This window comes from Convolutriloba macropyga, chromosome 4, assembly GCF_964194025.1.
Source record: "Convolutriloba macropyga chromosome 4, txConMacr16.3, whole genome shotgun sequence".
NCBI classification, from domain to species: domain Eukaryota; kingdom Metazoa; phylum Xenacoelomorpha; order Acoela; family Convolutidae; genus Convolutriloba; species Convolutriloba macropyga.
This window is the reverse complement of record NC_134471.1, coordinates 43,230,977-43,247,248: the sequence shown is the minus strand read 5'-3', so window position 1 is coordinate 43,247,248 and position 16,272 is coordinate 43,230,977. Positions and strand designations below refer to the sequence as shown.

At 36.7% G+C, this 16,272-nt stretch overlaps 1 protein-coding gene across 2 annotated transcripts in view; it reads right to left on the bottom strand.

Annotated features, from left to right (window-relative positions):
• Positions 1 to 14,131: 14,131 nt before the first annotated feature.
• LOC142338443 (DNA damage-regulated autophagy modulator protein 2-like) overlaps positions 14,132 to 16,272 on the bottom strand; it is a 44,900-nt gene continuing 42,759 nt past the window's right edge. Inside the window, exon 3 of one of the 2 annotated variants that reach the window (XM_075388207.1) lies at positions 14,132 to 14,556. In XM_075388207.1, coding sequence (XP_075244322.1) covers positions 14,203 to 14,556 — 354 coding nt within the window. In that variant the 3' untranslated portion in view covers positions 14,132 to 14,202. The remainder of the gene's footprint in view (positions 14,557 to 16,272) is intronic. The other variant, XM_075388208.1, reaches the window with a different exon arrangement.

Sequence of the window (16,272 nt, the reverse complement as noted above, 5' to 3'; positions counted from 1 at the left end):
ATTGTTACCATTGTTTGCAGAAAAAAATGTAGAATATGAGTCCTTTTGCAGCACTTTCATTACTTTTTCAACAAAATCGGCACTTGTTTTGCACTTACGTTACATAATTTATGGACGCATTTTCCGCATAAAGTTTTGGCATTATAGTTAAATTTATTTGAGAAAATAAAGAATATTGTGTGAGGAATGAGCTGGAAACGCAAAAAAAAATGTAATATCTTTGTAAGTGCTGAAGAATTTTTTGGAATGCATTCATATCAGATCTCGGAAACGAACCAAATGTACGGCTTTTTAATTGTTGAATTTTTCCACGAAATGTGCTGTTGTTTATAAGAATTGGCTGAAAGTATTAAACCACACAATTCCTTGAAGTGTTGAAATTATATAAGAAAATTGCACTGTTTGAACAGTTGAATTTATATAAAAAGCGTTGGTGGTTATGCAATCCTTTGAATTATCACCTTGTTAATCATTTAAGCCACTGCAGCGTTGTGCGTTGTCTTCATGATTTAAAATTATACAATTATTTTGATGCTGCCGATGAAAATCTGTTGTTAAAAAACTTATAAATTGAAAAAGATGAGACGTTAAAATTATTTGCAATATTGAGAATCAGTATTCAGAAGATGAAGCCAAAAATTCAGACACAAAGCATATAGCATTGAGCTATATAGCATCATAGAAAGTTACTTAAAAAACCGAGAGCAAAGTTTTAGAGACTTGTTTTCAGAAATGTGGTGAAAATTTCTTTTTATCTTGTGCTTTGTGTTCTAAATGAAAATGCATCCTGCTGCAATAAAATAGAATGAAAACTTTCGACGATTTTTTAGACATTGAATTTTTAAGCCATAGATCTATTCAGCTCATAGTAAAAGCATATGAACTGAATGTGTAATGTGATAGTTACAAATTCACTTGAGATTAAAAACTAACAAAAGTAACTGACTGACAGACAAGTAGAAGTTTTTGCGATGAGTTTAATCAAGTGAAGTTTTCGCCAATTCTATAAAATCATAGAATAGAACTACATTCTTTGAAAGAAACTCCATCTACTCTCTTGTACGTGCTCAACCATTTTGTCGCCCAACGGGAGGGGATAATTACCCGTTATAAGTATCGCCATTCATTAAGATACCAAAACTCGAGACTAGATCTACAGTGCTGTAAAATTGAGCATCAGAATGAGAAATAACCGTTTAGTTTCTGAACATTTTTAATCAACCACGATTGCACCAAACTAAGATTCGGTTCATTTACTATTGAGTCTGTGAAAAATTCTGAGATGGTTTTCCATAATGTTGAAAGTAAATAGCTCCAAAAATTAAACAAATAAAAGAGAAAATAACAACAACTTTGAAAACTCGAAACTGCATTTTGATCAATTTCTGATTGTTGTTCAATTATCAAAGTTGCTTCTTAATTATGACATTAACTTGAATTTATTTCTGACTGATGCATTATAAACATCATAACAAATGCATATAAATATTATAAGCATTCTGCTTTTAGCCCAAGAACCTAGGAAAAATCAATATAGGGCAAAAGTCTATACCAATAAAACCCGGGGAAATGTATAACAATATCGAAACTTTTGTTTGAGAAAAATCTTTGCGATAAACAGTTGTGTTAAAGAAGCTTTGATCTCAGCATTCTCTAAAAAGAATAAAGAATCAGTTAGATCTGTTGCAAGTTAAACACAGGAATCCCAACAGAGAATAACAGCGAAGTAATAATATGGTCTGGAAGTTATTAGAGATGGAATCTTGGTACACTGTAGATAGCTTCCCGGAGCTACTATTACCATATCAGTACTGATTCAAGGAAATTTTCAGTCGGGATTTACTCTGAATAATATTGCCAATTATCCGTCGTTCCATATCTATGTCGATTCAGACTTAATTCTGTCATGAATCAAGACTGAAACTCAGATGCAATTGATCAATGACAATATCACAAACAGTATTCGAAATAGGTGACATCATTCCAATAAAGTTGAAGCAACAAGTTTCAGGTGACAAACCACTGTAGTATTATTTCCAACATACCTTTTCCCCTCGTTATCCCTTCCATGGGTTCAGTACCGTTAATTTTCAAGCTAAGTATAAATTTACCATTCAACGCATTCATTCATTGATAATGAACACATCAATTGAAGTGAAAACATTATATTTCTAAACGCAGTTCGCATTAATAACTTTACTTAATTTTGCCTGCATAACAACCCAGGTGCTTAAACAGCAGTATAAATTATCAAACCGAACTGAAGACAAAATTTAGACTGATCATGAGACAATGAACATAGTATTTTCAAACAACCGAAGTCAAATCATACATTTAATATCATGTCAGTGCATCAGTAAAATTTTATGCAAAGAACGGAGGCAATGTCAGCTAAAATTTTAACTGTCATATCAGTTAGCCAAAATCGAGAAAAGGTGGATGGAGAGAAACTTCAGAAGAAGTATTCATCTTATTTGACAGCAAAATTTCTGAAAGACATAGTTTTTGTCTGTCCAAAACCAATTTATGGTCTGATGTGACTTATGGACGTGACGGCTCAATGCTATGGTCTCCAAAACATAAATTTTCCTCGCGAAATGTGATGGATGGGCCGAATGTTTCAATTTTCAACATGCGCTCATCTCTAAAAAATGTCACCTCCTCACTCAAAGGCCCAATGAAAAAAGAGATGTATTCGGGGAATCAGCAAGCATGGCATAGCTCTACATTAATTAAACCAGTCATCAGAAAAAAAACAAGAGAGCAAGCATTCTCTATGAGCCGATACATTATTTCGGGAAGTATGGAGCCCTCACGAAACTGCCTTGCTTGTTATTCGTGCCACTAACACTGAGAAAGGTCAGGAAAAACCTACCTCATATACACCTTGGGTTTGGAGTTGATGGCAGGATAGACCGAAAAAGCAAAACTTTGCTGAGAAGACTTACGGATAGATTGTCATCGAAATGGAACCTTCTGCTGCAATTATGAACAATACTTTGTATTGCAATCCTGAGAGCATCAAACTTTTGTATGAGGGGCACGGGTTGCAAATCACAATCTTTCCATTTTGAAGATGGCACCTTTATTATTTAAACAATGGCTGCTAATTTTACCAAAAGATACCCCGAACGATTGCCGCCCAACGAGAAGGGGATTTGGTCTAACATTCATAATGATTCACCCAAAAATTGAAGATATCTATGTAAGTGGAACAAATAGAGCTCTAATCTTGCAGAATGATTGCTTGAATTTTGGAATTTGCCCCAATGGGAAATACCCAAGGGGTAAATACCCAAGGGCTAACTTATTCCATAGTTAAAATTTCTCCACTCACGCAATGAGGGGAGATTTGAACAAATTGATTGAGTTGATGGAGAATAAGACGAAAACAATTGATGAAGTTAACGAACAAGAAGGGGACGCTAAACTAAATTAATGTACTATTAACTTAAATTATAACTAGACCAGCAATAAACCAATTAAAATAAATTGCTATAAAAAAGTTAAACTCAAAAAACACCATGTTTGTCCAAATTTAGAGCCTCCCCAGCGTAATCCAAATGTATGAGCAATAGGTTGTCGTCTGAAGGATTGAATACGAAAATTTCTAAATTTTTTAATTGAATTTTATAAAAGAGTTTAGTTAATGGTTCCAAAACGAATCAGATTTTCAAAAAAAGATGTTTTTTCAGACATGCCTTGCCATTTGCGTTCCATCACGCCATTTCTTTGGTCAAAAAGTACAACTACCCAAAATTTGCTTCAAAATTGACAACAAAAAAATTGAATGAAAAAAACAAAACAATAGATCAGAAGCCAAAATAATGATTACGCATATTTTTTCAAAAGCAACCGGTGATTGGTTTGAGTCTGGGGTTAACCTAGTCGGTCAATCATCAGAACAAAAACAATTCATTCAGTTTTCAGTAGACAAAATTGATGTCATTCAAGTTGTAGCAGTAGCCTCTATATAACTGACGACAAAGGAGCGACATATTATGTCACTTAAAACTCAAAAGAAAGCTAATACGATGTAATCTGCTTAACCGAAACTTACTAGACTCAACTTCAAACATTTTATGATTTTGTTGAATAACTATTAAACTAATCAGAACGGAACTTTTTAGCAGGACATCGATATTCGTAGCGGTCTTTTAGATGCTCAAAATGCAATTCTGGTGAAAAGAAGCCATGGAAACGTTAGAACAAAATAAGATTTTAGTTTAAATTTGTTCACGTTCTCAAAGATATGTCATTTTCTTTGAAACCAATGTACAACTAATCGACTAGCAAGTAAAAAATGAACACCGACAATGATGGTCGAGAGGTTGATTAGATGGATGATACATTTAATTAATTTGACGGATAAATAAGAAATGACTATTGTCTTTTTTATGTTGTTTCTGTTAACAGGAAAAATAGTACCCAAGGAATTATCAATATTTTTTGCCCCAAAGTCGTTTGACGAGTTGACGCCCGATTGCCTGAAAATGGCCTCCCCATTCATGATTGACCGTTGTTTTGCATAACTTGATCAACAAGTGTCAGTTTCCGGAATTGCGAACACTTACCTTTTAGCGAACACATACTTTCAAATTGTTCTTACTATTCGAAAAAAATGGTAAATGAGCATTTCAACCAATAATTACAGTATCAATTACTTAACAAACAGCAAGATTTTACCATTGTTTGATCTACCAAAAGTCATTTTTCTTGTTTTGCGACGTATTCAACTCTCAGTTTGATGACATAAAAAACTGATAATCATTTTTCTGACTATATCCCAAGCTTTTGATAAAATTAACTGGAGAAGGACTTGGTATAAAAAAAAGCTCAGGCTTATTTGTTTCGTTGTTTTATTTTTTGTCGTCTTGTAAGACGACATAACAAATAAACCAACGATGTCTCTTGCCGAAATGACAAAAAGCCTACAGTTCAGAAGTTAAGCAATGGCTTTTGCAAGCTCTTCAACAGAAAAGGTGCAGCAAATAAAAGAATAAGTGAAATATAACATCAAAAAAGCTGTAGAAAAGCAACTGGAAAATGCACTAGTAAAGGAAATGGTAACTTGAGCAATAGATGTGGAGGTAATTCACACGACAACAAGCTATGTCTGACTTTGAACAAGAAATGTAACACCTGTAAAAAACAGGGGCACTTTGCTAAAATGTGCAGAAGTAAAAACTAGTCTAAGTCAGGTAAACTTGAATTACACAACAATTTCTGCGAAGAAAAAGGTAAGCGAAGAGGTCACAAGTCTTATTATACGGAGATGGCAAGGTGCTATACACGGCAAAACGTGTTAAACATGTCAGTGACATGGGAGTACATTAAAATAAAAGACCACAACAGAAGAATGCAAGTTGATACTGGTACTGATCACACCGTGATATCATCATTCATCTGGACTGTGGTGAAAGCCGCGTTAGATGGCCAGACGTCTCAAAGGCTATGATGGTCATCGACTGACGCTTCTAGGATCACTATCAAGTGAAGTTGAGTGAAACAGAAGTAAGTATAAGCAACAACAACTAGCAATTGTACAGTCTGACAAGAAATTTGGGCTACTTTGAAGAGACATAACACCCAAAGAAAGCAACAAGACAGTGTCGGATGAGAGACTACCTGCAGTTAAAGGATTACAGCCAATGTTCTGCCAGAACAGAAGGATACCCCTACAATTTCACGACTGGGTCAAAGAGAAACTTCAGACAATGGCACGACAGTTTGTTTTGAAGCCTGTGCAACCTGATGGTATCAAAAAAGCATCGACAATAAGGTGACAGTGGGAAATATAGATAGCTAAGAATGTATATCTACCTGAAAATTTACATTAATAGCAAAGATATGGACGAGGGCTACTCAATCCCAGATATGGAGACCATCTTTCATAATCTCCTATGGAGCCTCATACATTGTCAAAATTGATCTAACAGACGCATACTAATAAATCGAATTCTACACAATCAAAACATCTCAAGGACTGTTCAGGATGTGCATGCTTTCTCAGGGCTTGACTAACTTCATGAATCTTTCAGAATTGCATCAAGTCATTTCTCAACAAAATATGTGCTCATCTTTCAAGATAGTTTACTGGTATATGGAACAACGAAGGATCAATACGACGAGCAAACGCTAGCAGCCAATAATTGACTACGTGAAAAAATTCACCTTCAACAAAAAAAATTCCACCTCAAAAACAGTTCAAGCGTTGGTTTTCCTGTTTACTCTGTTACCAAAGAGGGAATGGCACCCAATCTTGAGCATGTTGAGAACATAAGAAAACGAAATAGCAGCAAACAAGAAATACCTGGGGCTTTTGTTGGCTTAGAAATTTATTATGGTCAAATGCTCCAGATTTTGCTAAAAAGATGTTAACTTTGAACGAAACCTGAAAAGACAACTTCGAAAAAGTAGAGCAAAAAGTTTTTGAAAACATCAAATAGGAGTCAAGAGCAAATCGGCTTTTTCAGGTTAATAGCTTGACAAAAGAAGCAACTGTTCCAACAGACGCCTCAGAAGAAGCAATTGGCGGAGTCCTCTCACAAGAAAGACATACTGAGATTTACATCTTCAGGAAATTGTCACGAACCCAGCAGTACTACTCAAATATTGGGCGAGAGGCACTTGCAGTTGTCTTTGCAGACACATGGTTGAAAAAGTATGTGCTCGGAAGGAGGTTCACTCTAATGACTGACCGCAAACATCTCGAATATCTATTCGCAACAGACGAAGAAGTTCCAAAAAGACCAACAGCAAGAATCAAGAGATAGGCAATAGCACTGATGGGAGTCGCCTTCGATTGGATATACGCATTCAGATTGCAGATTCCCAAGCTTATGCCTTGAAAATGACATAACAAATGAACCAACATTGTCTCTTTCCGAAATGACAAAAAAACTACAGTTCAGAATTTAAGCAATGCCTTTTGCAAGCTCTTCGACAGAAAAGAAGCAGCAAATAAAAGAATAAGTGGAATATAACATCAAAAAAGCTGTAGAAAAGCAAGCGGAAAATGCATTAAAAAGGAAATGGTAACTTGAGCAATAGATGTGGAGGTAATTCACACGACAACAAGCTACGTCTGACTTTGAACAAGAAATGTAACACCTGTAAAAAACAGGGGCACTTTGCTAAAATGTGCAGGCAGAAATAAAAACTAGCCTAAGTCCGGTAAACTTGAATTACACAACAATTTCTGCGAAGAAGAAGGTAAGCGAAGAGGTCAAAAGTCTTATGATACGGAGATGGCAATGTGCTATACACTGCAAAACGTGTTAAACATGTCAGTGACATGGGAGTACTTTAGAAAAGACCACAACGGAAGAATGCAAGTTGATACCGGTACTGATCAAACCGTGATATCATCATCATCTGGACTGTGGTGAAAGCTCCGTTAGATGGCCAGACGTCTCAAAGGCTATGATGGTCATCGACTGACGCTTCTAGGATCACTATCAAGTGAAGTTGAGTGAAACAGAAGTAAGTATAAGCAACAACAACTAGCAATTGTACAGTCTGACAAGAAATTTGGGCTACTTTGAAGAGACATAACACCCAAAGAAAGCAACAAGACAGTGTCGGATGAGAGACTACCTGCAGTTAAAGGATTACAGCCAATGTTCTGCCAGAACAGAAGGATACCCCTACAATTTCACGACTGGGTCAAAGAGAAACTTCAGACAATGGCACGACAGGTTATTCTGAAGCCTGTGCAACCTGATGGTGTCACAAAAGCATCGACAGTAAGGTGACAGTGGGAAATCTAGATAGCTAAGAATGTATATCTACTCAATCCCAGATATGGAGACCATCTTTCATAATCTCCTATGGAGCCTCATACATTGTCAAAATTGATCTAACAGACGCATACTAATAAATCGAATTCTACACAATCAAAACATCTAAAGGACTGTTCAGGATGTGCATGCTTTCTCAGGGCTTGAATAACTTCATGAATCTTTAAGAGTTGCATCAAGTCATTTCTCAAAAAAATATGTGCTCATCTTTCAAGATAGTTTACTGGTATATGGAACAACGAAGGATCAATACGACGAGCAAACGCTTGCAGCCAAAAATTGACTACGTGAAAAAATTCACCTTCAACAAAAAAATTCCACCTCAAAAACAGTTCAAGCGTTGGTTTTCCTGTTTACTCTGTTTCCAAAGAGGGAATGGCACCCAATCTTGAGCATGTTGAGAACATAAGAAAACGAAATAGCAGCAAACAAGAAATACCTGGGGCTTTTGTTTGCTTAGAAAATTATTATGGTCAAATGCTCCAGATTTTGCTAAAAAGATGTTAACTTTGAACGAAATCTGAAATGACAACTTCGAAAAAGTAGAGCAAAAAGTTTTTGAAAACATCAAATAGGAGTCAAGAGCAAATCTGCTTTTTCAGGTTTATAGCTTGAAAAAAGAAGCAACTGTCTCAACAGACGCCTCAGAAGAAGCAATTGGCGGAGTCCTCCCATAGGAAAGACATACTGAGGTTTACATCTTCAGCAAATTGTCACGAACCCAGCAGTACTACTCCAATATTGGGCGAGAGGCACTTGCAGTTGTCTTTGAAGACACATGATTGAAAAAGTATGTGCTCGGAAGGAGGTTCACTCTAAAGACTGACCGCAAACATCTCAAATATCTATTCGCAACAGACGAAGAAGTTCCAAAAAGACCAACAGCAAGAATCACGAGATAGGCAATAGCACTGATGGGAGTCGCCTTCGAATGGATATACGCATTCAGATTGCAGATTCCCCAAGCTTATGCCTTGAGAAGACTATACTTTGATGATGACGGTAAAAAAGGCCGAATCTGCTTTGCTTTGAACAATATCGACTCTGTAGAATTTGACCTGGTAACCCATTCCAACATCACAACCAAGTTGGAACTGAATTGACTGTTGCAAAATGTTGTCAAAAGAATAAAAAATGGCAACTGGAAACAATACTCTGAAGCAGATAAATGGTTTGAACAACCCGAAAATGATTTGGCCTTCCAGTACGGAATAAATTTTCGTGGTGTTGTGCATTTCATTCCTCCCAAACTAAGACCTGTGGTGATGGCAAAGGCTCATGAGACCCATCGGAAAAAGATACAGAAAAAGCAGTCCTAAGAATGGCATGGTGGCCTGGCATCAGTCAACATGTTCTTCGATAAGTCATTAAGGCAGCTTGGGAAAAACTCCGCAGGGACTGGGATTATGTTAAGAAACAAGGTAATATCCTATGGATAATTGACGCGGGACAAGGTTGAGTAGACGCCTTAACTGTGAGAAATAAAGCTTTACAAACAGTGAAAGTGTGTTTGAATCATATCTTTAAGAGATTTAGGATAACAAAAACGTGAGTATAAGACAAGGCTAAAAAGTATTTAAGCGGTAACCGAAAGCAGTGGTGTGAATTAATGGATATGTAAAAATTGGAGTCACCCATCCACCATCCAAGAGCAAATTGACTTGACGACCGAGCGCTCTGAGCAGTGACGCGGGCTAATCATGCCTGGAGTCCAAATCTGATTGTGGCATTTGGTGCTTTCCTGCAGCTTTCCTGCTGCTCCACCTTCAACAAAAAAATTCCACCTCAAAAACAGTTCAAGCGTTGGTTTTCCTGTTTACTCTGTTTCCAAAGAGGGAATGGCACCCAATCTTGAGCATGTTGAGAACATAAGAAAACGAAATAGCAGCAAACAAGAAATACCTGGGGCTTTTGTTGGCTTAGAAAATTATTATGGTCAAATGCTCCAGATTTTGCTAAAAAGATCTTAACTTTGAACGAAATCTGAAATGACAACTTCGAAAAAGTAGAGCAAAAAGTTTTTGAAAACATCAAATAGGAGTCAAGAGCAAATCTGCTTTTTCAGGTTTATAGCTTGACAAAAGAAGCAACTGTCTCAACAGACGCCTCAGAAGAAGCAATTGGCGGAGTCCTCCCATAAGAAAGACATACTGAGGTTTACATCTTCAGGAAATTGTCACGAACCCAGCAGTACTACTCCAATATTGGGCGAGAGGCACTTGCAGTTGTCTTTGCAGACACATGATTGAAAAAGTATGTGCTCGGAAGGAGGTTCACTCTAAAGACTGACCGCAAACATCTCAAATATCTATTCGCAACAGACGAAGAAGTTCCAAAAAGACCAACAGCAAGAATCACGAGATAGGCAATAGCACTGATGGGAGTCGCCTTCGAATGGATATACGCATTCAGATTGCAGATTCCCCAAGCTTATGCCTTGAGAAGACTATACTTTGATGCTGACGGTAAAAAAGGCCGAATCTGCTTTGCTTTGAACAATATCGACTCTGTAGTATTTGACCTGGTAACCCATTCCAACATCACAACCAAGTTGGAACTGAATTGACTGTTGCAAAATGTTGTCAAAAGAATAAAAAATGGCAACTGGAAACAATACTCTGAAGCAGATAAATGGTTTGAACAACCCGAAAATGATTTGGCCTTCCAGTACGGAATAAATTTTCGTGGTGTTGTGCTTTTCATTCCTCCCAAACTAAGACCTGTGGTGATGGCAAAGGCTCATGAGACCCATCGGAAAAAGATACAGAAAAAGCAGTCCTAAGAATGGCATGGTGGCCTGGCATCAGTCAACATGTTCTTCGATAAGTCATTAAGGCCAAGAATATAGGCCTGGCTTGGGGAAGACATTATCTACTTGACCAGAAGCAGCAGCTTGGGAAAAACTCCGCAGGGACTGGGATTATGTTAGGAAACAAGGTAATATCCTATGGATAATTGACGCGGGACAAGGTTGAGTAGACGCCTTAACTGTGAGAAATAAAGCTTTACAAACAGTGAAAGTGTGTTTGAATCATATCTTTAAGAGATTTAGGATAACAAAAACGTGAGTATAAGACAAGGCTAAAAAGTATTTAAGCGATAACCGAAAGCAGTGGTGTGAATTAATGGATATGTAAAAATTGGAGTCACCCATCCACCATTCAAGAGCAAATGGACTTGACGACCGAGCGCTCTGAGCAGTGACGCGGGCTAATCATGCCTGGAGTCCAAATCTGATTGTGGCATTTGGTGCTTTCCTGCAGCGAGCTTTGATGAAAACATCAGAACACTTTGAAGACGCGGGGCAAAACTCCTGTGTAACTACTATTAAGACGGAAAGTAACACTTCCAGTGGTCGCTGACTGTGATCTTTGTGAAACAGTCCCTTTCAAAGGGACGAGCAGTTCACCAACAATTACAGTAACCGTTATTGTCAGCAAGGGAACGAAAACTTCTTTTATTCAGCCAGAGATATCAAACTTGACAGTGCTTTTAAGAGACAACCAAATTGAACGGTTGGTCCTTGATGATATCAGGACTGAATCGACTGGTCAGCAATCTACTGACTCACAAGCTGAGAGCTGTAGAGACAATATAGGTCCTACTTCTATTGCAGAAAACTCAGTAACGAAGGAGAACAACCTTTTGGGTACACCAGAACTTCGAGTAGACAATTAGACAACCAAAAAGTTTTGAAGAGGCTATGACTACGAACTTGCCTAAAAAGGATGGAGGATGTGATATATCGAGAAGTAGAGAACTTGAGGCGGAGTTTGAGTTAAAGTTTCGATATATAAAAAAACCTTTTTATCTGTGATATTTTTGAATATTGGATTCTAGATTGAACCTAATCGTTGCTTCAAATTTTGGCGATAGACTCCTGTGCTTCTTACCATTAACGATGATCATTCAACAACTCGCCATTCCTCCTTGAAGATATCAATGGCACGTTCTCGGGTTGGGAGAACAATGTGTTAAGTTCCAAATACTGCACTAGTACCTCCCATATGCGGCAATGGGAAATCTTGCTCAAACTTAGGGTTTCACCCAAATCAGTAAATCTATATCTAGATGGATCTTTAAATTTTCATACTGATACGGACTATAAATACCTGTGATTTTTTGTACATAATCAGTCATTTTGATTTCAATTATTTTAATATTTAAATTCTTTTTAATCGATCTCGAGACCACAACTACAGTAACCCAAAATTGCCAGCCAGCTTGTCATAATATTTTGGATGATTTAAAACTAAAAGTTAAACACTTTTCCGGAACCTAATTCCGCACTTCAGGCGGAATTAGGCAAAAACTATCCGATCGTACGTTTCTAGTGGTTTTAACTGGTGAAAAATATGTCTAATTTTTGTATGTTGAAGCCTTTGGTGTCCTTTGAATAACCAAATTTAAAATAAACACTTCAAAAAAGTTCTTTCCAACTTCAACTGTCGACCAATTGTTAATTAATTCTTTTTAGTTTTTTCAATAACTGCTAACAGTGATTTAAGCTAGCCATTGTCTGCCGATCCCCAAACTCCAGGTCAATTCACGTTAAAACCACGAGCAGACAAAAAACTGCGGGATATCAGTACTGTATTATGAATCAAATGTATTTAATTTTAGTTTCAGTTGAATCCCTTTTTAACTAGTTTTTGCTTCGCCAGTTAGTTATTAAAACGCTTATCTCAAATTCAAATCATTCGCTAAGTGAATCAACACTCTAAATTTCAAATTAGTAATCGCGGGGCGATTACAGCCTGAATTTTGCCTCCGAATTAAAATAATTCTTCCGAACAAAAATAAGCAATGATTTCGCATCGCAAAAGTAATCATCTTTTGGAACATCAATGAAAAAGAATTTCGCTCAGCACTTTGGCAAACTTCTACAGAACTGAACTTCTGTATGACAGCTACTACAAGCTGGCGACTTATGGGAGACCAGATATGGTAATTACAGCACAAGAATCAAAAAAAGTTTTTCTTTTTAGAAACAATGTTGCCCAGGTGTACCAACAATTTTTTTACCCGAGTTGCGGGCTATAATCATTAATCATCAGCGAGAGAAAATTTTCGAAATTCTAACCATCTTAAGATTCTAACTAAGTTTGAGAGAGAGGTGTGGGCTCTTCTCTGTAACCCAGGTCTAGATACAGACTTACAATGCTTGACCAAAATGTACTATGAAAAGACCATATTCGACTCATTTGAGCTATGAAAAGATTTTATCCGGACTTTAAGACAGGCTGGACTTTATCTCGACTCAGATTTTTCACAAAAGACTTTAGCTGGACCTAAAAATTTCACAAAAGATTTAATAAATCATGGTTACTATACAAAGGACAATAGAGGGGCTTTCCAGGTTTATTGAAATCAAGCTTGGTCAAATTCATTTAAAAGAACATTATTTTCTGTATAGCAATTTTTAACAGTTAGACATTGGACCCTAGCTGTCCAAAAAGCCAAATTACTGTAATTCAATTCCAACGCTCTGTCAAGGTTACGAAGGATTGAAAAGTAATTAAATGGTTGACAGACAAACAAAAATAAACATAATTTTAATTCCATTTTTGTATAAACTACAGGAATTACTTGGACAGAATTTACAAACAAATTTGACTGTGCAACTGATCCATTTATTTTTTTTATATCGCGGTTCGAGGTTTTACCGTGAAATAATGTATTAATTGCCCTGAGTATTTTCAGCGCAAAGCACCCTCAACTTTTAGCAGTGAATTTTGGTAAAATTTTTGGTTTCTAGCGCTCAAAATTGTTTCACCGCACACAACGCTAAAAACCGCAATTATTACACTGTTTTAGCATTTTTTACCCTAGTCGAGACCTGGAATTACTAAAAGACCGTCCTCGACGGATTTAAGGTATGAAAAGACTTTCCTCGACAGATATTGGGTATGAAAAGAATGTGTCTGGACCTAATGTAATTCCAGGACTTTGGCTGGAACTAAAACATACGTCCTGGAATTTGGCTCGACAATAAAGGTGTTCTGGAATTTGGCTGGACCATAAAACATGTCCTGGAATTACGCTAGCGACCGTTATAATGACTTGTTTTCAATTTCCTTCAAAGTTAAGGACATGTAGCGCAATTCGTTAAGCATTGGGTAAGATTGGAGAAGGTCACGAGATTGAACCCAGATGTTGACGGAACTTTTTAGTTTGCCTCATTTTTGCATATGAACAGAAATTGGCTGGACTTATGGAAAGAATTAGCCTCGAATTTAACTAGGGTCCTCGACCGTGTAATTTAATTCAATATTTACCCCCCCCCCCCCCACCCCCACCTGGAGTTAATAGGTCTTTTCATAAATTCCAGGTCTCGACTAGGGTAGTACTGACACCTCGACCCGGTTTTTAACTGCATATCTATTTGCTCCATAATTTGTTACAACATGTTCCAGTTAATAGGAGTGTATCCATCATAATGCACGTCCAGGGAGAGGTCAACTCTGGAAAATTCATATGAAAAGGTCAAGAGAAAAGTGAATAAAGACAAACTCATCGCCCACTCGCTTGATGTCGCGATGTAGTAATAAGTCTCGTTTTCGAACGGCGGCAAAGTAGTCGCAAATTTATCAGAGGGCATTTGGGGTAGATTGATTCCGGCCCTGTCGTAGAATGTTTGCATGAGGATTAACCCACAAAAGGCTAATGAGAGGAGAATTACGCGGATGTAGTAGATTGCTTTCGAATTTAGCCCAGACACGCCCTCCTGCATCATTTTTCGAGTTATACACACCTGCAAAACAAATAGTTCAACACTGAAACTTTTGCACGTATCACGCCAGGTAGACAGGCGAACTATTTGAAAAAAAATTGTATATTGAAGTCGTGGTACGGATATCGGGAACAGAAAGAGCGTGTACTACGTTTCCGTCGACCCCAGTCAAACGGGGCGACATGCAATATTTTGTGTTGAAAAGAGGACTCAACAAGGAGGCTCGGTAATGTGCGCTCGCACATAAGGTTCCGACCCCGCTCATCCACAATTTTGGCATTATTGTCTACCAAATGAGGAACAGACAGAAAAACCCAAAAATTCAAGTATTTCTCAAAAAAAAAGAAAAAAACTGTGTATGAACGGAAAGATAGCCTCCAAAGCAAACAACTCAGTGGCGTAAAAATGATGCTTTAGAATGATGCAATAGCCAATAATAAGAAAGCGAGTCAAGATGAGCAGCAAAGTCAAACAACAACAACAAACATTAATTATATAAAAAACTTTCAGTCCGTTTTAAAAAACAAAACTTAATAACGATGCCGAAATAACGTCAAATAAAATTGAAACTAAACAAAAAAATCCTGTAACTCACTAGAAAAGATATGGGACCAGTCCATAATAAGGCTTGGTAACAATTAGACAATAAAGAACAAAAACAGTAAAATTAAAAAAAAAATTGCTTATTTTTTTTTAAAAAATTACTTTCAAAGTAATGAGACCAAAAGAAATCAACTAAGATATCCCATAGGTTTAAGGTTAACATCGCTTCTATGGAAGGGAATGAAAAACTGTCGGTAATCAATTTTGTATGAGGTTACAAAAAGAACAACAAAGATACAACCAACAAAAAGTCAATTAAAATATGCCAGAAAACGCTTTTGAAGCCGTAAGCACTACTTTTGCCCTCAAAATACGTTCGTTGGCATATCAATGATCACCGATAATGTACTATGAGAACTCGCGTTGTTGATATTAGGTAACAAGTCGACAAACAGAAAAACAGGCAAAATTAAGTTATACTTGTTTTTTTTGGAAAAAAAGTTATTTCCAAAGTCATGAAAGCCATTAATTACACAAAAATTAAATACGACTGTTTCTTCTTTCAAAGAAAGCCCTTGAGACTTCCATATATCCAGAACATGTCTTATGTCTACAAAAAGAACGTCAAATTTGACAAAAACCAAAAATTAATTTACTTTTTTTGTGAAAAACCCCTGCCGAAACCCGTAAAGTCATAACGAATCATTTGAAAACATTAAGTTTTATGACACCAATCCCTCTTGACGCCTTCGCGTGACAACAATATTGTCATATTTGGCATCTAATTAACGAGACTAGGTAACAAACAGACAATAAAGGATCAAAGTCGCCAAAATGAAAAGTGTTTTTTTAAACAATTGTTTTCAAAGTCATGACAAGCATCAGCTAGCTACTATCATCGGAACATTGGCTCATTTATTCTTCCATTAAAAGTCAGCAGACCTGCGTCATTGTACAAGAAATTTCAAACAACTAAAAAGACAAAGTAAAACGACAGTTCAAACGACAGTTAAAAAATTCAATTAAACTGGTCGAGGAAGTAGTGTCGAAGCAGTTAAAACCATAATCTTTATCTTTAGAGATTTTAATATTATAATTTTTGCCTTATAATGGATTTTCAATAATGTGATATATGAACTGTCAATAACGTGATAATTTGAAAAAAACTAGAAAACAAAAAATTACCTGAAAATT